We start from the raw sequence: 23,249 nt of genomic DNA, 5'->3' as shown, positions 1-23,249 counted from the left end.
TACAGTGACCTTAGTTTTGGGAAACGGGAATGGAAATCAAGCCCATATAGTCAAGTGAAGTACACAACAGCAAATCCAGGGCAAGTCCCAGCTCTTTTCTCAGAACTAACCTTTCATTTCTACCCTCATTAATTCTTGATCGTACTTTCCATTCTTATTCCAGACTGTAAGACAGCTGAAAAGTGGCTATAGTTTATTATTCTTTATAAACTGAATTCTGGATGGCTGCTTTAATTGATCACTGATTTCTTCTAAATAATCAGTCGATTATCTGGGACATAACTACAATTCACTCTAACATAATCTGATTTTGAAACTTTAACTTCTGTTAAAATGGCAGAATGGGTAAAAACAGAATGTTTTTCTATACACATGCTAACTACAGAAAAACTGTATATTCTTATCATATCAAAACATGATTTTTGTTCTTTCAAGGGGCTAGAAGAAATAATATTGATTGACTTTTCTACAATTGTATCAACTAGTTCAATTGGAAAGGTTTTTTTAGTTGTGCCTTTTTAAAATTAAGAGCTTCATGAGTACTGACAGACCTCGTAGACTTCAGCTGAAATCGTGAAATACTAAGTCCTACTGACAATCAGGCCCAGGATATTTACCTTCGTATGAAACAGTTACAGTCAGTATTTGAAATATGAACCTCAAGATGTAGCTTTTAAATTCAACATATTCATTGAATAAAATATTCAACCAAGAAAGCATTATTCCAGTCTCAAAATAAAATATTATAATATCTAGTGAAAGAGTACTGGAAAACCAGAGTCAACAAAATACATCTGTTGTGATGCAGGTTGTCAGACCTAATCACGTATGCAGGTTCCATGCTTTTGTGTGGCAGAAAAGCCCACCTGTATATCACCCGAGTATGAGTGACAGGGCTTCTGGAAAATATGAGCCTAGGTCTGAATTCACCAGACTCTAAGGTAGTGCCTGGCGACCGTGTGCTGCAGCTATAAAGCACCTGAGATGAATAATTCTGCTTGTGACACAGTCATAAGAGCTTTTCATACAGACATCTAAAGCAAATATAACCCAGAATCAAGTATGCATTACGAAGCTGTTTTTATACATGCATATATGAGTAAGAAAAGGCAGCGCATTAAAAACATATGCTGAAAACATATACTTTAGGGCCTCATTAGAAGGTCACATCTCACATATTTAAAAATAAGCATCCAATTATTCAGACCTGCAACATCTCTCAATTAAATTGATTTCAGGATCAAAAATGTAATTTTATTACAAAAACTGGTTTCATCTGTAAATGTGCTGTATAAACCACTATTGCAGAAAACAATAGAATATATACAATCCTATACGTTACATCTCAGTGTTTTGTAACAGGAACACAGTGAAACAGACATAATTGACTGAAGACTTCAGTCTCTCATTATAAAGCAGAATGTAATGGTAAAAGACAAACCAAGATTTTATGAGCAGATTCAGAGCTTGATCCAGTTGTTAGGTATGCAGGCACATTACCATGCAGCCTGTGAAACTGGCTCGTACAGGCATGTGAACAAATACAGTAGCTGATTTTACAAGATACAGTGATGAGAAGGAGAATTCTGCACATCTGAGGACATAACAAAGCCCTTACTCTGCCTGTTAAATCACTGTCACCGTGAAAGAGCTACAGGTTTTTCAAATTATTATTTCTTTGCATGGACTTACTTTAACTGTCGAGGTTCACAGTCAACTCCAGGTAGTAAGAGCCTTGCTGCTTGCCGTACATCATCACTGTCCACAGAGAAACTGCGACGGTGCCCTGCATGAGCCAAAGCAACCCTTATCCATTCCATCAGGGGTGGCAGCACTATGAATGGCCTAGAAAGAGCAAAACAGGACAGCTAGTGCCATTAATCTTTTGACGTCAAAATTAGAGAGTGATCAAACTAGCTCAGCAAACTCCAGGCAGGCCTAACCCATGCATCTGACCGGCACCATTTCCAGGAAAGGGTGGGGTGCGTTTTTTGCCCATGAAACGCTACTCATAGCTCATGAATTTCTTATCTTTATGGCCCTGTGTGGACCTCAAAGCAACCACTTACATTTGCCTGGGAATCCACATGCTTCATACTGGGTCTCAAGAAAAGCAAGCAGAACCCCACTCACAGGAACACACATGCGTGTCAGTCAGAGCTTCCTTCCCACCCTGCCACCAGCAGAGGGAGGGAGAGAGAGAACCCTTCCACCCAACCTAGTAGTCAAAGGAAGAGGAGAGAAGGTAGTTGATGTGTGACGAAGTTTCCAAATGCCGCATTATCTCAGATTGATGCAATGTCATAATCTCACCAGATTATTATTTTGTGGCTCTCTGCAGCTCAGTGATGACATGGCTTGTAAATTGTTGAAGGCTGAGTACCGCTGACCCTACTGTATTTTTGAGGTATCTGAGGGTTGCTTCACAGATCATATTTTTAAAAGTCTACTACTGTTCAAATTAAAACTATTATAAATACAGGGCATGAAAATTGGGGGAAATTACCTGCTACTGTGTCATGTGTTTTTAAAAAAATCATATGCTCAAAACCCAGTTGCTGTTTGGCCAAAACCCCTTCCATAACATGTTGTTTTCATTCAGCTTTTCAATTTCTCATCACCTCTATTAAAGCTGCATGCACATTACAGTCTAAATTGGGCCTAGCACCAGTGAGGACATGGATTTTCTTTTTACTATTATAAAACTATTATATAACAACGCTGTGTTGTATGCTAGGAATAGTTAACAGCTGGTGTCAAACACAGTAACCCCTCTGGTCTCCCCACCCCAGCCATGTTTGAACATGGTTTGAGCACTAGTGTAGACAGGGACAAAACATGTACAACTCCCATTTCCAGAAAGTGTATTCAGCCTGCCGTTCTACCAGGAGTTGACCGTGCTTTTATACCTAAACCTCTCTGAGGAAGACTCGGGAAGTTTAGTAACAGCAAAGGTCAGGTTTATTCCCCTCAGTCTTTCACAGAGCTGACATTCTTCCATTCCTCCTCCTCCTTTCCTTCTACCTCCCCTGGTGCCTCCTGGGAATTGTAGTTCCTGGACTCAAAGCTACAGAAACTACCTAGCAACAAACTTACAAATTGGGTTAGCTATCTGCACCTAGCTACACACAACACACCCTTCCCCTTTAGAATCACCACTGTAAGACTTTAAACAGTCACTTCCAACTGTTACTTGAGTCTGGTAACAGAGTCTTCCAATCTTTTAAGCAGTCTCCCTGGTCTCACACTTCTCCTAATACCTGGAGAGTCAAGAACGAGATTAGGCGATGGTGGAATTCCTACTGCTATATATTGTCAATCATCACTATCAGAGTCATCACAGCCTCAGAGTGGGCAACAGCTATGAGAGAAGACAAGGTACTTCAGGACCTAAAGACTTACATAGTCAATGTAAGACAAAGACAAGACAAAGACACCAGCACACTTGCAACCATATAGATGTACATCATGTGAATTGTCCCTTGTAAAGGAATGGATTTTGAGAACTCACCATCTTCTGCCTACACTTCTGAGAGAACGATTGATTCACCTGGCACATGAAGGACATTTAGGGATGGGCCTAACCAAAACACAACTGTGACAAGACTTCTGGTGGCCAGGGATGGACAAGTAGGTCGAGGAACTAATCAAGAATTGCATGACTTCCTTTCTTCTTTCACTCTCCCCCTTTCATTTGGTGTTCTTTGTCCTTGCATACCCCTCTCCCTGTATTCCCTTTTCACAGCAGGGTTAAAAAAGCCCATTTGACTGAGTTAGGTGCGCACTGGGCAAATACTTTAAATTTTACATACACAACCTTACTCCATACCCACCTTGGGAAACCTGATTTAATACGACGTTGAGCCCTTGGAACATTTTTTTCCCATTCACAGTTTTAAGTAGTATTATACCATTTATTCTTCTTCTGAAGACTTTTCTCTGTACGACTGTGACATTAATATTCTTTAAGGGAGAGGTTTTCAAAAGTGCCTAATGGATTTAGGAGCCCAAGTGCCAGTAACTTTCAATAGGGCATGATGCTCCCAAATCCTTCAGACCCTTTTGAAAATTTCCTCCTAAATTATTCAGTCATTTGCTGACTTGACATTTTCATTTTTTTTTTTTTAAATAAATCTCTGTCACCCTCCAGATGAGAGACTATTTGTTTTTGGGGCCTTTGCATCCTTGAGATCTTGCCATTGAATCCTAGAGTAGCTGATGAGAAAAGAATGCATCCTCCCAGGCTTCCATGAGAAGATTGTTCCATGAACCACCTAATTTGTAGTGACAGTAGTGGTGCTGGTCAGAGCTGGGAGAGTGCCTGTGTGACTACAACTGTTTGCTGCTTTAAAGAAAAGCTACTGGGAATACTGTAAAAACATTTGGCTGTATTACAAGTGTGCTGATTAGCATGTGTGCTTGTGGCTGAGCACAGAGAGGGGCTGTGGTTTGGCCTTTAAACCTCCCAGTCCAGGAAGTTAATGAATGATAGATAGCTGAGGGAGCAAGGGGTTGGTCTAAGGGAGCTCAGTGACAGTTCACCTGATGTACATAAAGTTGAAAAGCACCAGAGATCTTGACATTTTGTTTAAATCTAGTCTAAACAGACCAGGTAACAAGGTGGTAGATAAAGTTACCAAACAATGACTTAGGATCAGGGTAGGTGAGTACAATATGGCCTGTGGAGCCAGCAAGCCTGTAGCAATTTAGTCAGTATAAAGAACTCCCAGTTTATTGCATCATAAATTAGGCACTCTGGGGTTCAAGCATTAGCCCCTCAAGGCTTGGATTGCTGAACAAGATTATCTACATGAGACAAAGATATACCTGGGGCTGAACAGGACATATAAGGCAGGCAGTAAGGCCTCTCATCAGCGCATCTGGCTCCCCTATCAGAGTATCTGGCTCCCCTATTTGAATGAGGCAGGCAGTGTATCTTGGCTAAAGGAGGCAAAGGACCCCTCCAGATATGACTCACAGGGGTGTCACTTGGCCCCCTGCACACACACACAGACTTTTCATAGGTCTATATGCTCCTGTAGTGAGGCTGAGTGGCCTCCCTTGGAACTGGAGCGTGAGGGACCACTACGCTCTCCCGGTGGAGCCAAACACGCCCTGCCCCGCCCCCCTCACCGGAAATACCAGGGCAGGACAGGAAGCAGAAAAGGAGACAGAGCCCTGGAGCTCAGTTGCTGCTGAGCCACAGGAGAGACCGGATGTCTCTTCTGGGGAGCAGATGCTAGGGTTGCCATCTGTATAACTGCACAAACCCAAAACACCCTTGCCCACCCTGCCCCTTGTCTGAGGCCCCGCCTGCACTCACTCCAGCCCCCATCCCTCCATCGCTCGCTCTCCCCGACCCTCACTCACTTTCACAGGGCTGGGGCAGGGGTGCGGGATGCAGGCTCTGGGAAGGAGTTTGGGTGCCGGAGGGGGCTCAGGGTGAGGCAGGTGGTTAGGGTATGGGAGGGGGTTTGGGGTGCGGGCTCTGGGAGGGAGTTTTGGTGCGGAAGGGGGCTCAGGGCTGAGGCAGGGAGTTGGGGTTCGGAAGGGGATTAGGTGTGCAGGCTCCGGTTGGGTGATGCTTACCTTGGGTGGCTCCCGGAAGCGGTGGCATGTCTGCCGGTGGCTCCTAGGCTCGGGGCGGCCAGGTGGCTCTGCATGCTGCCCCTGCCTACAGGCACTGCCCCTGCAGCTCCCATTGACCGTGGATCCCCGTTCCCAGCCAATGGGACCTATAGAGTTGGCGCTCGAGGCGGGGGCCGCACGTGGAGACCCCTGGCTGTGCCTCCACCTAGGAGCCACTGCTGGAGATGCCGGCCACTTCTGGGAGCAGCGCGGAGCCAGGGCAGGTAGGGAGCCTACCTTAGACCCACTGCACTGCTGGACTTTTAGTGGCCTAAAATCTCCCTGATTGCTTTCAATAGCCTCTGGGAGATCGAGCCTGATTCCAAGAAACTCCCAGCCAAACCGGGTGGGCTGGCAGCCTAGCAAATGCCTCTGCAAGAGCCCAGCCCAGCCCCAGAGTGGACTGATGCCTTGCTGTTGGGGAGGAAGATGCTGAGGAGGAGGAGTTGCTGGAGCTACCCGTGGCCGAGTACCCCGAGGAGACAGGGGATCTTTGGACCACAGGACCCTACACCTAGACTGTGGTAGGAAGTAGCCCCAGGGGACCAGACTCTAGTCCGGTTGTGCTGCTGGAGTGTGAGTCAGCATGTTGCGACTGGAATCCCCACTGACAGATCACCCTGCCACTGTTAGGGCCCTGGGCTGGGATGCAGGGAGTTGGGTGGGCCTGCATCCCCCCTGACACCCCATGCCTGAGATGGCAGCCTCCCCACCATAGTCCAGGAGATGCTCACCCCAACCCCCTGAATTTTTTCTGAAGTGAAACCCTTGATGACCAACTTTCCAGAATAGGCAGGGAAGTAGGACTACTCCTTGTTCCTTAAACCTTAGGGCCTAAGGAATTATCTCCAGGAGAAGAGAACCTAGTAATGTTAAACAGTTGAGAACAACAGACTGATGGCAGGGGATTCCATCACTAACCAAACAGACAGCAGAATGTGCAAAGATCAAGAGAATTAAATAGTCTGTGTACTACTACTTATAAGGGACTTTGTCTACCTGCAATGTAAAATCAGCTTATTGGGGAGGAATTTATATTTATGGGGTGTACTGGTATCAATGGCAGAGAACTGTAACAAAGAAGTCACAGAGACTACATATCAAAGACTACTTAGAAAACTCATGTCGAGTGCCACAAAAGCTGCCTTTTCTGAAACACTACTAGCCTCTCATGCAATAAAAGCAAGGCAAGGGGAGATTGGAACTCTCCATGTGTGCTGGGGAAGATGAGACATGAGCAGGACTGAAGCTAATCAAGCACTTGGGAACTACTGAAGGAAACGAGAACCTAGAGTGAAGGGATGGTCATCACCTTCTCAATGGGAACTAGACTGCTGCCTTTGAAAAGGAGTATGCTTGGGGCAGATTGTTTAAACAAAGCTGGAAGTTGCTGAGGTCTTCTCCAATCAGTAGTAACAACCAGGGGAATTTGAACACCCAGCTGAAAGTAGAAAACTCACTGTAAGCTGCTGGCAGTAATCCTGGGGAAAGCAAGCAGGTTCAGCACCGTTATGAACAAAAATATTGTGCCGTCAAAGAAAAGGAATAAAGGAGGTCTACTGTATCAGAAAGCAGAGCTACAGAAGTCGGTGCACAGTATCAGAAGCTTGTAAATTGCAGCGAATGAGTAATAATGCTCAGCATGGGCTGCAGACACCAACAAAATTACATCCAAAAAAACATTCTGCAAAATAAAATAATTAACAGGAACCTGTAAATTTTAGGCGACAAGCCAGACAGGGAAAAGCAGGCTGGGTCATAGAAATGGGTATTTGCATTTACCTAGCGTTTCAATACAAATCACAAGACACAAAGAGGGCAGGGCAGCACTCTCTAAAATGGATCATAAACTTACTCGAAACCCCAGTCGGGTTGTTCCTGCAATCAGGGAGATGTAACTGGCTTCCTTACTGCCCCACACTGCTGCAACTCAAAACCATGGCAGCCAGCAGAAAACCTAGCCCACTGTATTTACAAACAGGCAGCACTGTTTACGGGAGTTTTAACCATAATACTATAATATTTTACATTCTCTTTCTTTCTTTCTTGTGCTTACATTTTGCAAATTTTAGTAAAGAAATAAAATTAAAAGGTGCAGTGGCTATTTCATATAGTAAAAGCCTACAGAGGGCAGTATCAGTATTTTATAGAAGTTGGCAGAAGATTTTGTTTAAAGGGCGGTTCCACTGCATACACAGAGGCAAGGAATTTACCCATTATTTTTCATGAAGGGAACACATGACACGGTATCCAGAGTCACTAGGATTTGTGTTTTCGAGGAGAAAATCATATACGGTCCATTGAAATAGGCTAAAAATGCACTACTAGGGTTTATGCAGCACGTGAAGTTTTCTTTCAAAACTGTTTATGTACTGAGGGACAATGAGGAACACAAAGTAGTAGGGAAGCTGTAGTCTACACAATAACATGACAATATTTCCTAATCACATCATGAGAAAGATACAATTATGCTCAGGTATTGCATTATTAAAGTGTACCTAACTGGTTTATCTTCACTATGCAAGGGAAGATTATAACAAAGAGAGTTTGACTGCTGCATTATTTTGCCTTTGTATTCAAGAGCCGGCCTGTATCACACTAGTCACCTGGTTATTCTTTTTTAAGTGTATATTTTAATTAAGTTATTATTATAGCAAAAGCATACATATTCTGGGGCCTAAGTGATGAAAAGTAGATTGTGCCTTCAGATCTGCATGCGGAGGAGGCTCTCCTGTGTGCATGTGTTTGTGTGTGGAGGGAGGTGCACAGGAGTCTCTGGTTCACAGCCCCCATCCCTTTACGAGTGTGCAGAGTGCTCAGCCTTGCATTGGGTGAGGGCAGGGCCAATGGGACACATATCATCCCCCTCTAGTTTAGCTAAGATTGCCTAATACAGCCTGGGCTGTTCTGCAGATGTCTGGCAACCCATCTCCCCAACAGAACAACTGGGGAGAAACTTTGTAAGAGGATCTATCAGTGGATTTCAGTTCGGGAGGTAGTGATCTGCTGCCCTCCCCACACTGATTTACACCCTGTACTATCCCACTGAAATTAAGTGAGTCGCCCAAGTCAGGTCATACTACAGGACATCATCTTATATGTTCACTAGTGCTCCGCAATCCTTCCAGAGCCAAGATGCATCCTTGAATTGGCGCCAGCACCAGGGCAATCTAGGACGTTCCTTTCCATATATGTAATGCCCCTTGTCCTCCTGAAGAGGCCCAGTGCTAGACCTGGGCAAAAAAAAATGTTCACCAAAATTTTTCTGCAGATTCAGGTTGACGGAAACATTTAATGAATTCATGTCAAATTCACCATGTTGTTACTGATACAAAAACCCCCAAGACTAAACAAGACATTTTGTTTTGGGTTGAACACAACATTTTGTTTAATCCGAAATGGATGTTGCTTTCTCTGTTCGCAGAAATTTTTTTTGAAAAATTGTTTTGCATTGCCCCCAAATTATCTTTTTTATTGCATTTTTTCAGTTGGGCCACCAAACCAAAAAACTGGTTATTTATACAGCTCTATCCAGTGCTCCCCATTTAATATATGTATCCTCTGGGAGAGCTCAGTGACCTGCTAACTCTTCTTTCTGGTATCAGCAGGGACTAGTTAGTTGGCAATTTCCTCCTCTTCATGTGGCAACTGGCTGGCCTGCTCTCCTATGCTGTGTCACACTGCTCCCCAAATCTCCCTGAGATCTGGCAACTCTGCACCATCACCACCCCTGTTTCTCTCCCCTGACACACACTTTCTTCAAAGCAGAGACAGAGCAGGGACACTACTTCTCTGCAGTGCTCCCACATATCAAGTCTCTTTCTTATTTCTGGGGGTTGAGACATTCCAGAGTGGTAATATAGAATGGATAGAATTGTAAAACACTAATTCGCTAAGACAAATGCTAAAATGGGCCCTGGATATTACACAGGATCTTTTAATTATTCATAATAATGTTACTTTAGCTATATAAGGTGTTGTAGCAAATCCCTTTTCCTTGCAAAAAGCAATTAGCCTGTTAGTTATTTAGGAGCATCTTCAAGGCAATCAAGATGCACAGCGTTCTTACCTCGTTGTTTCCTGGCATACTCAGAGATTTAAAACTCCCTTCTTACTTATATGTCATCTCAGGCTTTCCTCTTTGTTTACTGTTAGCAGTGGCAGTATAAACAACATAAAAACAGGTGAAATGGATAGCTAGAGGAGAATGAAAAATGTGCATTCTAAAGTCTAATATGATACTTCATTTTTTATGTGGGTCAAACTCAGTTTTTAAAGAAAAATTGAAGATACAAGTATCTTTCATTCTTTCTATTTACAGGATTGTATTTAAAAGCTACTGTCCTTCAAACACCCAGCTACAGCATTGCTGCATATATGTACTGATTATTATTAGACAAATTATTAGAGAAAGGGCTGGACTAGAGGTTTGAGTACAAGGCTGGGAAAGAGAAATTACGAATTCTAATCTCAGCTCAGATATGACTCCCATTGTGACCTTGGGCTAATTACATACCTGCCTTAGTTTCACAAGCTGTAAAATGGGGATAGTAATATGTATTTACTTACTTTCCAGAGCTATTGTGAGGTTTAATTAGATGACGGTCTACATTCAGCAGAGATGTGACGGGTTTTTGCAAAGGGGAACACTCGTGGCGTATGCTATTGCTCAATGGGAGTACGGATGGCAGAATCTAAGTACTGTTATTTAGTTAAAAAAACAAATTGATCAAAATAGTTACCAAGAGAATTGAAAAGAGGAAGATCATAATTAAAAAAGAAATTTTCTACCTATGCCATTAAAATAAAAGTTATTTTTGATTACAATCTTGAGCCAATAACTCTAAAGGTATGAATGAGAAGCCACTTTCATTTTAAGCCTTGATTCTTAGGGGGATAACGTTTCTTTCTTTCTTTTCAAAGGGTCCTTTTAATCGAAATCTTTCACATTTGTCCTCAACTCAAAAGGTTTGTTTTAATTTAGAACATTTGATAATATGCTAATGGGCCACTGTTAGAGTTACCAGAGCATGGAAAGATGTTCTTCCAATTATTAATACATTTTCAGATGCCTTTTTGTGCTCAAAATGTTTCATATTTATATCTTCAGTTACAATGGCCCTAGTCTTCAGTGAGCACAGTACTTTTGACCTGTGCATCCTGATTCTGGACTGGGATCCAATAGTATGGATCCTTGTACCAATGAGGTTAATGGCACATGGGTCCACACTGGCACATAGGTCCATGCTAGTGGTGGATTCCAGTTATCAGAGCCCTAGTTAAGAATGATCTAAGTTTAAATGTTTGAAAATCGCATACTGTCTATGCACAGCCTGGTATTTTTTATTTAAATTAAAGGATAAATCCTCCTCTCACTTATGCAGGCCAGTATAACTGATTTGACTAAAGTTGGAACTGTCTGAGGGGAGAATTTAGCTTACATTTTTAACATACCAAGAATTCAATGCTCCAGTCTACACAGGTGTATGGGGAAAATGTCAATATTTGAATGTGCAATCCCTTTTTTACTTTCTTGTTTTTAAAAACACTGAGAACATTTCAAAAGCCTACATTAATGCAATTAATGATTGATATTTTAAAAGCAGAGCCAGAGTAATGGTTCTTATAGGAATTGTAACTCCGATACATTGCACAGATATTTTGGCATAACAATTGACACTATACAGTGATATAAATACACTGAAAGAAACCAGAGTTACAATTGCTTTGGGGAGTACAACTTTGAATGTTCTGCATTATGTGTTATGTCTGTTAATGTTGCATTAACAGAGTTTTCTGCATTTTAAAAAATAGAGCAATCACAAGGACAGCTTAAGTCTAGTTTGATAAATTAGATTTAGTGTACAGCACAAGCTCAGCCAGGATATACTATCTGACAGCTGAGCTACAAATACTGCCTAAGATTTTTTCCATAACATGTGCAATCTAGCATACTGCTGGCAGCTGCCAATACCATTATTTTTGAAGAGATTAAAAAAATTGGAAGCTTGGTTTTCAGGATGAAAGGATAAAAAGAGACACAAAAGCTGAACTTAGGACTTTCTTTTTCCAGTCCCTGGGTGAAATCCTAGCCCCACTGAAGTCAACTGGGGTTTTACCACTGACTTCAACAGGGCCAAGATTTCACCATCTGACTTTTTCAGCTAAACGATGAGGAAATTTAGTTGTTATTCATCTACGTGGCTGATCATTTGCAATTGCTCCACTATTCTTGGCCTTTTTTCAGGTTTGGTCTACCAAAAGATTTTGGACTGGTATCACAACTTCAGTAAGGTTCATGACCTTTATACCAAAATAGTTATATCTGTACAACCCCTACTGTGGATGCAATTATACCAGTATAAAGGTGTCTAACACCTGTTCATTTCATTCCTACTCCACACTAGCGAAGGGGTTGTACTGCTTTAACTATACCAGTATAGCTTAAAGCAATACAACTTTTGTGTGTAGACAAGGCTTGGGATATTATTCAGACTGAGAATGGTTTGGGCGAGCATTCACCAAAATTAATGCACCACAGACTACAATTCCAGCATGCATGGAAGGAGGGTGGAAATGCAATAAACAAAAGCGACCCATGGGGCTTTGTAAGGGATTTCTCAATGTTTAAGGATTTTAAAAAAAATAATCTGTACTGAAAAGGGGACAGGAACCAAACAAGGACCTAGCAAGTCAATTAAGGCTTTCAAGGAAAAGACAAAGGCAGCCAAGCAATACAATGAGTAAATGACTGCCCACGGAAGAAGGAGAGAAGAAATACTAGAGAGGAAGCACTGTAAATTGGTGAATAAAATTAATGAATGGTTCTAAAATGGCTGAGCTTCTGATCTGCTTTTTTCAATGAGTTGTTAATGAGGAAAGAAATTCTATAGAGCGAGTTAGGGAGTAATGAGGACCCTGTCAATACAGCTGCGGATAAAAAGTGGGTAAGGGACTACTTAGGAAAAAGAAACATTGCACAATCTGCAAATACAGACACTGTACCTCTCAGGTTCTTAAAGCACTACTAGCAATAATTTAGGAAGTGTTAGAGACTTGACTGACCTTCTCTGGGCTCTTACGCAGCACAAAGTGGCTTTAGTGGGCCAGAGAATCTGGCCCAAGTCCTTTGCACCACTTAAATCCCACTTTAGATCTGATATAAGGGTTACAGAATCAGAGGTGGAAGGCGCAGAGTCATAGGACTGCCCCTCATCTGCCCACTTGCTTGATATGAAACTCCTGCTCTCCCCCACAAGTGCCTGAAGCCATGACTCAGGCAAGTCCACTCCATCCATGCAGAGGGTGCAAAGGGCCTGACTCCCCAGATGGCCATGCAGGACCAGGCATGATCTACTCCTAAATAAACAAACATGACTAATACATAAAGAGAGGACTAGAATAGCCATCCATTTGCTTTTTATTATTATATGCAATGTATCGGGTGATTAATTTAATTATATATATATTAAATACATGGCTTGTTGTCATTTGATGGCCTTGAAAAAGAAACATACTTCTAGGAGGATCTGAATGTAGAGAGAGCAAGTTAACTGGGAGTGAAATTTATCTATGTGCAGAAAGCCAGTACAAGGCCTACGCACTAGTCAAGTCCCACATAAGTCCATACTCAAAATAGAATGTGAGTGGTGTATCGGCTCTGTGGGGGCTCTCTGGATGGGGTTAATTTCATTCCAAATGAAATCGCTCCCTCTGCCTTCAAATTCGCCATCGGTGCATCAGGAGAGGATGGGTGTTCTGTGAAGGGTGCACCATGACAGACATAGGCTTAGCATGAAAGAAGGTGTGAAATTGAGAATGGGAAGACATAAGGAGCCCTTAGGAGTATAGGCATCAATAAGAGAGTAGGATGAAATGAGAGCAGACGTGGAGGGAGGGAGGGTGGGAGGGGGAGAATTATGTAGAGTAGAGACTTCCGTGAGACGATGGATGAAGTATTGGAATTGTATTCACACCTTTAACATATAATAAAGACAATTCCAATAAAATATAAAATGTTTCAGCAAAAATTGCATAATTGGGCACATGCACCACTTTTTATAGCTTATTTTATTGCATAGGCCACTCAAGACCAAAATGACAACTCCTGTGGTACTACCAATCAACCAACTGATTGACCCAGTATTGCCAATTCCTTTCAAACGTTCAAAAAAATCATGAGGTTGGCTTATAAATCATAAGCCTGAAAAATAACAAATGTAGGGGCCTATTTATTAGTCTTCTAGTTTTTGAGCCCTTAGGATACACTCAGATCACATTTTCCAGCTTTTCTCTTCAAAATGAATGCTGGATACTTGCTTTTTTATTTAAACGCTGAGATTCTCATATAATCCCATGACTCCAAAAGCTGGGACTTTATGAAAAAAACCCACCAAATATCAGGAGACTCCTAATAAAATTGTGAGAGTTGGCAACACTCTTCCCCCCCTTTAATTAATATATTCTATTAAGTTAAATATACTGCACTCCTCTTCATTTACTTCATTAAAAAACAAAAACCTAGTTGAGTACAAAGAAATACTATACAAATAGAATGGGCCAGACTTATTCAAAGGTAAAATCTGGTTCTCCATATCTAGATTGTAAGCACTTTGGTGTAGGCACCGTCTTTTTGGTATGTGTTTGTGAAGCACTTAGCACAATGGTGTCCTAGATGTTACCACAAAACAAATAACAATAAAGACTACAACCCAGATTCTCTAGTACGTGCAGCTTCTGCAGCAGAAGGAGCAGGAAGGGGAGCAGAGCTGCAGCTCTCTGAGTTCCTGTATTGTTCAATGGCAATACCTGTGTATTTTAGAGAAGCCTAGGAGCAGCCAGTAACAGCTCCCAAGAGGCCACCCATAAGAGGAGAATGGCGAGAGCACAATGCACTCTGACCACATCTTGTTCCTATTCCTCTCTGCACTGAGGATGACCCTTATGTTGGGATGTTAGAAGAGAGTGGCATTGGCTTCATGACACCTGAGGACTCCATCATGCCAGGTAAATTTTCCTATGTCCAGATCCACTGAGTTTCTGGCTCCTCTGCCCGACAAGAGTGACAACAAAAAGGCCAGAGAAGGGGGTAGAAAATCTAGCCCTAAATTTTCTTCTTTTTGTTGTTTGCCAACATAAAAGCAATTGAACAGCATTAGAAAAAGAGAGAATCTGGAACCTAAATAAATTAAAGCACAAGGATTAGAACTGTTAGATATAAAAATCTCATGTTTTAACAATCCTATTTCCTCAGAAGTCATAAAAACACATAATGAAAACTGAACATGCTAGAGATAAGTAACCAGCCATAAAGAGTGACTGCACAATAAGGAATACCACTGGTATCCTTCAGTGGCAAATTAAAAGGGAAGCTTTTCAAAGCACTAAATAGAATTCAGCTTAATCAATCTCTTCTGTGGGGCAACACAAGATGGTTATATACAGTTGGTACAATATATTATAGAACATACTTCAGTGCAAAATATTTAGGCATATGTTTTACTCTGTCTCACTTCCACTTGTGTTTCCTGGTACTAACTACTAAAGCATGTTTGATTAGGCAATAGAAGGAATCTTTGCTCTTTCCAAAATTAACCACGAGCTTCTGGCAACAACACAGAGTACTTACTCTGGCTCTAACCACAGTTGCTAAACGGGCCTTGCAAAGAAAGATAGTTTGCCAGAGTATTAAAAAAACAAAATTGCCTTGGGTTTATGTAATATTTACTTGAAGAACTGCTAAAAAATATAATATATATAACAGACCATCTTAGAAAAGGGAAAAAAACCATGAAAACAAATTTTAAAAAGAGAAAAATTTTCAAACTTTCTGTCCTTTTGCATTTAACACTGTGAAGTCTTTAGAAATCTTACAAAACTGGGGCCTGATCCTGCAGTTCTTATTCACATGGCTACTCTCACTGAAATCAATGGTATTACTCATCTCGATAAGGGCTGTAGAATCAGGCCCTTTTTTAGTGGTAGGGAGATTCTTTAACTTTGTTCCCTATAATACCTTCCATGCAGTATTGCTAACCTCAAGCATTCAAAATGCATGTTAGCCCCCACTCCCAATCCCCCCAAAAATCATAAGACTGGCCGAAAAATCCCGAGATTTTAAAAAATAAGTGTGGGGTTCTTTTTATTTCACTTCTGATTTTTGAGCATCTGGGGTCAAGACTTCTAGCTCTTCTCTACAACCATGAGTGTTACAATTTTACTTTTTCTTTATACTGTAAATGAAAGTTGAAATTCTCATGACATCAGGAGCTGGGGATGTAAGAAAAACACCAAATATTACAGGGCTCATAATAATAGGTGGAGAGTTGGCAGCACTGAAAGTGGTCCCTGTTTAAATTTCTTGCATAGTCAAGAAGAATGACCTAGGATTCCTCACTCCGCCCCACAGTTTAACAAAGGCACTGTGGGTGAAATGCTGGTTCCCCTAAAGTCAGTGCCCAAAGTCCCATTGACTTTAGTAGGGCCAGAAATTCCACCTTATGCTGTTTTTTATAAATGGATACAAAACAGTTTCAGTCAGAACAGCATATCACACATCCTTTCCCTTTTTGGGCCACATTTTCAAATTTGTTCTCCAGTACGCAAACTCCATGTTTTAATGTCCAAATCAAGTAATTAGATGCGCAATTGCCCATTTGTGTGTGCAAATGAGAGTTTTCCACATACATACTTTGAAATGCAATTGTGGAGGCCAGCCTGAAACTTTGGCTTAGCTGGCATGGTGAGAAGCCCTACAGAAGTTAAGAAAATGTTAATAATTTACACCTTTAGGCACTTTACAAACATTAATTAATCCTCAAGTGACCGTTATGAGGTAGGCATAGATGAGGAAACTAAAGCAAGGAAGTTTCATGATTTTCCTAAGGCCACAAAAGGAGTCAGAGCTGGGACTTACAACTCAGGAGTTCCTGGTTCCTCGACAATAGAGAATATTCCTTTCTTAATTGCAAAATTATTTTATTTCAATTTTGCACTGAAATGATCTAGAGTTTAGAGCAGTGTTTCCTTCTCCCCATCTTCTTGGGACACTGAGTTGACGCCTAGCCTGTCATTCTCTTTCTACCTTTATTTTCCCCAGTTTTCATCAAAAGCTGTATTAAAAGCAATACGGCCAGCATCTCCAGCCTCCCAAAAAACATGCGTCACCTGCCAGCCTGGAGAATGGAAGCCCCAAGGTTACTCCTGAGTGTAAGTATGAGTCATGCCTGTGCAATCAGTATAGCTGTTGCACAGTATGTTTAACAGCCTGTCCTTTATATACAACATTCTATTCATTCTCCACTTCCCAAATTACCGTTGTCGAATCCCATTAATTTGTAGAAAAACACATTTAAACCCAAACCTGTTAGGAACCTCTAATTTTCCTTTCCAAAATGCAGAACAGCCAAGAGACAAAGAATGAAAAAGGAAATCTCTACAAAATACACATCTGGAACCAATCTGCTGGATGTAGCCACTGGGTGTCACTTTTGATATATACTGGGTCAGCAGTGGAGCACTTCATTGCAGGAGAAATTTATTTCCAGGGGATGCTAACCAAAACGGACTGCAGTGAAATATATTTTGCATAGCCTGTAATGATCAATTAGCCAGCAATACTGACTTTTTAATAAAACATCTTTATACATATATTAAATATTGCACATAAGATCTTACCTTTCAATCTGCAGTGTGACTTTTGAAGGCTCAACATTAGGGTTTTCCCATTCCATCTGTGGACAATGCATAAAATAACAGAGAGTGTACAAAGCCTCAGGTTCCCAGTACAGTGATCCCTGCTTGTGGTGCATTGGAGTGCCGTTGCCATGTTGCTTTGAGTTGAGTGGCTGGAGGTGATGCATTGCTCGAGATACCAGATCACCTGAGAAGGAAAAATTTGATGACTACTAAAACTGTAATTTTTATTTCTCCTCATCTAACCCACTTTAACTTCTCCCCAGGTAGTTTTCAAACAAAAGGATATGGCAAACTCTTTTTGCTTTCCAGTTAAAATATCATGCATGAACAGAAAGTGACAGAACAGGTTTGTGTTCATTATTCATTTTCAACATCAAGTTAGTTTGGCTGTTACAGCAGTTCATCTGCTGTAGAAGTTTATATGCTGTGGTGATGTATATGGGTTGCAGACAACCCCACAAGGGCCTAGTGGAGAATTCTTCTGGGGAAGGCACTTCAGTTACCGTAAGCAACCCTATACTGACCCCTTCACAAGTCCTGGTGCAGAGGGCATGGTCATAGCAGTCAAAGGCAGGCCTGAAAACCTGCCATAATCCCAGGGCTGTGTAAATTATGGTGGAGGCTATTTAGGTCCCCAGAGCAGTGCAAAATCCCAACAGCACAAACCTACCTTTGTCCCCTCTCCAAGGGCTGTGCCTTCATGAGCTACACACACACAAAGTAACACTGAAAATCCAGCCATTGCTGAGCATAAGATGGCAACCAAAAGGGACAGAGAACAGCATGAGTGCATGTTGAGGGAAATTTTGGACACAGACATTGTGGCAAAGCCCTGCTTTTACACAACATGCCATATCATCTTTAAAAGAGGTAAAGGGCTTTACACCACCGCTGGAAAAGCAAACAAAACCAGAAAAACACCCTTCCAGATCTCCCCACAATTCTAGAATCACACATTTTAAAACCAACATTTGGCCATTTCATTCTGTGTAAATAACTCTCCCTGACCATAAGTGTGGACTTCATTGCTGTATGGTACGTAGAGCATCAAAAACGTTTTAAAATATTCACTCTCTTACTGGAAATATGGAACCCCATTCAGTGTATATTAAAAGTTCAGGGACAGGTGTCCTCATCAATTTGAATGCTGTCATTTCTAGCTTTAAACTGTTACTAAAAATGATAATATTACACACAGAGCTTATGTCACACCCTAATAGGAAAACACAGATTCAGAATCAGATGGCTTATTTTGGTGGTGTGCAAAAGAACCAGATGCATTCCAACGTGTTGCTTTTGGCAAACAATACATTCCAGTGCACAGTATTTGTTTTTCTTTTTACTGAACACATATTGTCAAATTCCACCCTCAGTTCCAGAGGCGTAACTCCCATTAACGTCAGTGGGAATTGTGTCTGTGTAACAGGGCAGAGTAGGGCCCCATGGCTCTGACAGGAAATGGTTAAAATCCTATCAGAAATGTTTAACACAAATATAACATATCCACCTGGACTAGGCCTTAAAAGATTTTAGCAAAAGAGAATACTGTGCTGTAGAATCACTCAAGCAATTTAGGTATCTAGAGAACAGAATATAGCCCATTAGAAGGCTTTCATTGTTTCTCTATGACTGTGTAGGTCTCTATTTTCCATAACTTGTCAGAAGAAACTTTAATTGTGATATGCAGAAAGTGACCTGATTTGCTTGCTTCATTGATAAGCAGACAGACAAGCAGGCTCACAGGCAACCTAGAATCGAAGTATCTCTCCAAACATTAATTAATTAATTAAGTCTCACAACTCCTCTATGAGGTAGGTAAATTTTATTGCATTTTTTTGGGTAGTGACCACTGATTTGAAGGCAAAAAACCAGCTTTGGCCGTAACTCTGTTTTCACATGCTCAGATCATTCTGGAAAGTCTTCTTTTCGAATGAAATATTTTCAAAATTGGTCTCTGTTCAAAAGAACTTTTATTTAAAAAAAAAAAAAAAAAAGTCTGAGCAAAATTCCTTCAGTTGTTATTGAGTTCGACAGCAGAAAGAAAAAAATGGTTTAAAAATTATTGCCACACTTTGTCCCCCATTCAGGGGACTCAAATAACTGCTGAACATTGAAACTTGGAAAGAAATACTCACTGAGGTGTGAGTATATGACCAAGTTTTGGGGGTGGGAAGGTTGGATACAAAATTTACAAGCAAATTAGAAAGATCCCTTTTGAACATGTTCAGTGGGGATCGATTAAGATTTCTTGCCCACTGAAGTTCCACCCTTTTTATGACATTAGAATGCACCACCTCTGAACAGCCTAGACTGGTACAGAGACTGCTGCTGGGGCTGAGATAATTTGCACAAGGGAGGATATAAATGTTTCACTGAAAAATGCACCGCACAATCCTCCAAAAAACACAGTCTTAAAACCAGGAACAGAAGAAAACTGCTGGCACAAAAAAATTGCAGAGTCCATGATTTTAGGGTTTTGACAATTTTTGCTGCACTCTGCAATATTCTTCTGATTAAAGCTTTCATTTAAAAAATAGTTTCTGTCTTTTCCCACTGCTACAACATTGTCATGATAGGGACTAACCTGGAGCTCTTACATGCTCATAATTCCCCCGGAAGTCAAGAGATAGTGTGTGTGCGAAAGGGGTGCAGGATCAGGTCCACAATGGAAAGAGATGTGCTTCTGAATAGATTATCCAGCTTTACATAAAATTTATCTACAAGCAAATAGCAACAGCAGTATATTCTGGAACTCACCCTGCCCTCATCCCCTTCTCCCACAGGAGATGTAAGTTTCAAAGTCTGAGGCCAATTTAAATGGCACCAATATTATCAGGCGTCAATTTATTTTTCCTCCTCTTTAAAAAAAAAAAAAAAAAGACATTAAATGCAAAAAAAAAAAAAAATATCCTGTTGAAGGCAATGTTCAGGTTTAAGAATTAAAATCAGAACAAGATCAGAAAAAGAACTGCGCTTAAGCCAAATTCTGTCCTCATTTAAGTCCCAAACCAGCAAATGACTGAAGTATGTGCTTAATTTAAGGACTTGACTAGTCCTGTTAAAGTGGATCAGGGCCTTATATATCATGCAACTCCACTGACTTCAATTGGGTTGAATGATAAATAAAGCAGGACAGAATTTAGCAGAAGGTTCATCCAGCAACATTAATTCATCTGTGTTGCACATCCTGCACTTTAAAGGCTATATATTTTATGACATATTCAGCACCAGATACCGAATGAGGAAAAAAACAAATGAGAAGATACAACATTACAACACAGCCAGTTAACGTTGCTGAAGTAACTTTAAGTGAAAACCTGGCTCCATTGAAGTCAATGGCAAAACTCCTATTGATTTCAATGGGGCCAGGATTTCAGCCTTTGGCTTTGGCATTTCCTAACTTCCACTTTATAAAATATATAAAATCACAACCTTAATGCTGAATTAATGTAGTTTGGTGTGTTTCATTATGATTCAGTTATATTATACCAAGTACATATTGGACTAGAACTTGTTCTTCCCTTTCCTACCTGGTAAATATTTGGGCATCTTAGTAATAATTAAAATATTGATTCATCTATTGTGAAACTTAATTGATCATTGCTTGTAAAGAACTGAGATCTTCAGGTGGAAGGCAATATGTAAATGCAAAATATTTTAATGAGATGCAGTGTTGCCGAAAGGATAGAGTACTGGCCCAAGAGTCTGGAGCCCTGGGTTCTGTTCCTGGCTCTGCCACTGCCCTGTTGTATGACCTGGGGCAAGTCACTTCCCTTCCCTGTGCCGCTGCTTCCCTGCCCAACCATATCTACTTAGGTTGTAAATTCTCCAGGACAGAAACTGTTGCTTACTATGTGTATGTCTAGAGCCCAGAGGCGATGACTTTCCACTTTCTCTGGGGGTGCTTGACCCTGCTCTGCCCTGGGCCCTGCCCCCACCCCACCTCCTCCCTGCCTCTTCTCATCCCCTCCCCCAGCACCCCGCCCTTGCTCTGCTCCCTCCTCCCCAGCGCCGCCTGGATGCTGCTGAACAGCTGATCGCAGCAGGCAGGAGGCGCTGGGAGGAAGGGCAGGGTGCAGATTGGTGGGGCCACTGGCGGGTGGGAGGCGCTGAGCATCTATATGCTATTGTAATATAAAAAATGAATACTACTACTAATAAATTAATAATGCTTTATTATAAAAGCAATATATCGAAAGTAATAATTTGTCAGTATTGTATATACCCCTTAGAGTACCACTTTGGGTGCTGTGTTTTCTTCTTCTTTTATGTTTTCTTTCAGCAATACATAAAAATAGAGTTTAGTGATTTTAGGCCCTGATCCTGGCCACTTGCTCTGCATGAACAGGCCCACTAGCCTTCCCCCGAAGTCCCTGGCAGTCCATGCAGGCACATATGTCTGCCCACACAAAGCCAGTTGCAGGATGGAACCTGTCATCCTGTTCCCAATGGACAAGCTTGCATGTCATTATCACAACAGGCTTACTTGGCCTGAGACTCAGCAGAGCTGTCCAGGATTCAATGAGCCACAGAGCAAGAAACATTCTCCACACCCCAAAGTGCTCCTTTTAGGGGCTGGTCTACAGTACAAATTGTATTGTGGTTGAACGCGGGTGTGCAGAACTGGGTTAGCTAACATGATGGCTACCCTGACTTTGCAGTCAGGTGTAGACCAGCATGAATCATATGCACCATTGTGTCAGCAATCTCCCTTCTTCACAACCGCATTCAGCAATGGTAACGATTTGGAATGGAGTGTCGCTCTATCGCAGTGGCACCAGCTCTTGCAATTTTATCCTTCTCGTGATAACTGGTGTTTCACAGAGAGCTCCAGCTCTTGCAGACAACGATTATGTAAGTATCTCAGATTTCATTTAACAAAAAAGTAAGTTTCCACTCCTCATAATTTCAGAGAAAAGCTGGAAAACGTGACTCAAGTGCTTCCAAGAAATCTCAATTTTTAAGCCAGTCTCATGATTTTTGAACTTTTGGCACTGGCAGTGCCATCTGTGCCAGGGAAAAGTATACTGCAGTGTGATGGAGTCTGTATCAGTGCTCTGCCCTTTCTGGGTACGTCTACCCTGCAGCTGGCAGCACGCCTCCCAGCCCAGGTAGATGGATTCATGCTAGATGGCCTTGAGCTAGTGCACTAAAAATAGCAGTGTAGATGTCACGGCTCCAGTGTAGACTCAGGGTAGCCACCTGAGCTCAGACCAGGGGTCGGGTGGGCTTGAAAGCCACTTGAAAGCTGCCACCCAAGCCACTATGTTCACACTGCTATTTTTAGTGTGTTAGCTTGAGCCCATCTAGCTTGAACCCTGGTCTACGCTAGGGGGCGGGGAGTCGATGTAAGGTACGCAACTTCAGCTACGAGAATAGCGTAGTTGAAGTCGACGTACCTAGATCGACTTACCGCGGCGTCTTCACGCCGGTGAGTTGACTGCCGCCGCTCCCCCGTCGATTCCGCTTGCGCCTCTCACGGCGCTGGAGTTCTGGAGTCGATGGGAGAGCACTCGGGGATCGATTTATCGCATCTAGATTAGACACGATAAATCGACCCCCCAATATATCGATCGCTACACGCCAATCCGGCGGGTAGTGTAGACCTACCCTGAGTCTGTCTACCCGGGCTGGGAGACTCACTCCCAGTTGCAGTGTAGACAAACCCTCTGTGGCTAAACAGAGGGCTTCAGTCTCTGGAGCTGTCCATCTGGCCCCTTTCATGAGCTATAGAGTCAAACACACACAATTTAAAAATTAAAATAGATTATGTAACGTCACAGGATGGGGGACAGTCCTGGTTTAAGGCAATGCTGAATATTTAACGGACATCATCACTGACTTTAGTCCAGAGATTTGATGTGACAGTGAAAGTGAAACAGCTCCCATGTATATGCTGGTGATGTTGCAGACTAGTGAACCCA

General features: G+C 41.9%; 1 protein-coding gene across 2 annotated transcripts in view; it reads right to left on the bottom strand.

Moving 5' to 3' along the window:
- The window catches only part of BTBD11 (BTB domain containing 11), a 275,212-nt gene that overhangs the window by 72,781 nt on the left and 179,182 nt on the right, over positions 1–23,249 (bottom strand). For both annotated transcript variants that reach the window (XM_037880308.2, XM_043542358.1), the window contains exons 3-4: positions 17,305–17,509; positions 1,693–1,845 (exon numbers count right to left, since the gene is read on the bottom strand). In XM_037880308.2, coding sequence (XP_037736236.1) covers positions 1,693–1,845; positions 17,305–17,509 — 358 coding nt within the window. The remainder of the gene's footprint in view (positions 1–1,692; positions 1,846–17,304; positions 17,510–23,249) is intronic.

The sequence above is a fragment of the Chelonia mydas genome, chromosome 1, assembly GCF_015237465.2.
Source record: "Chelonia mydas isolate rCheMyd1 chromosome 1, rCheMyd1.pri.v2, whole genome shotgun sequence".
NCBI classification, from domain to species: domain Eukaryota; kingdom Metazoa; phylum Chordata; order Testudines; family Cheloniidae; genus Chelonia; species Chelonia mydas.
Note: the sequence above shows the minus strand (reverse complement) of the source record. Positions and strands in the feature narration are given on the sequence as shown.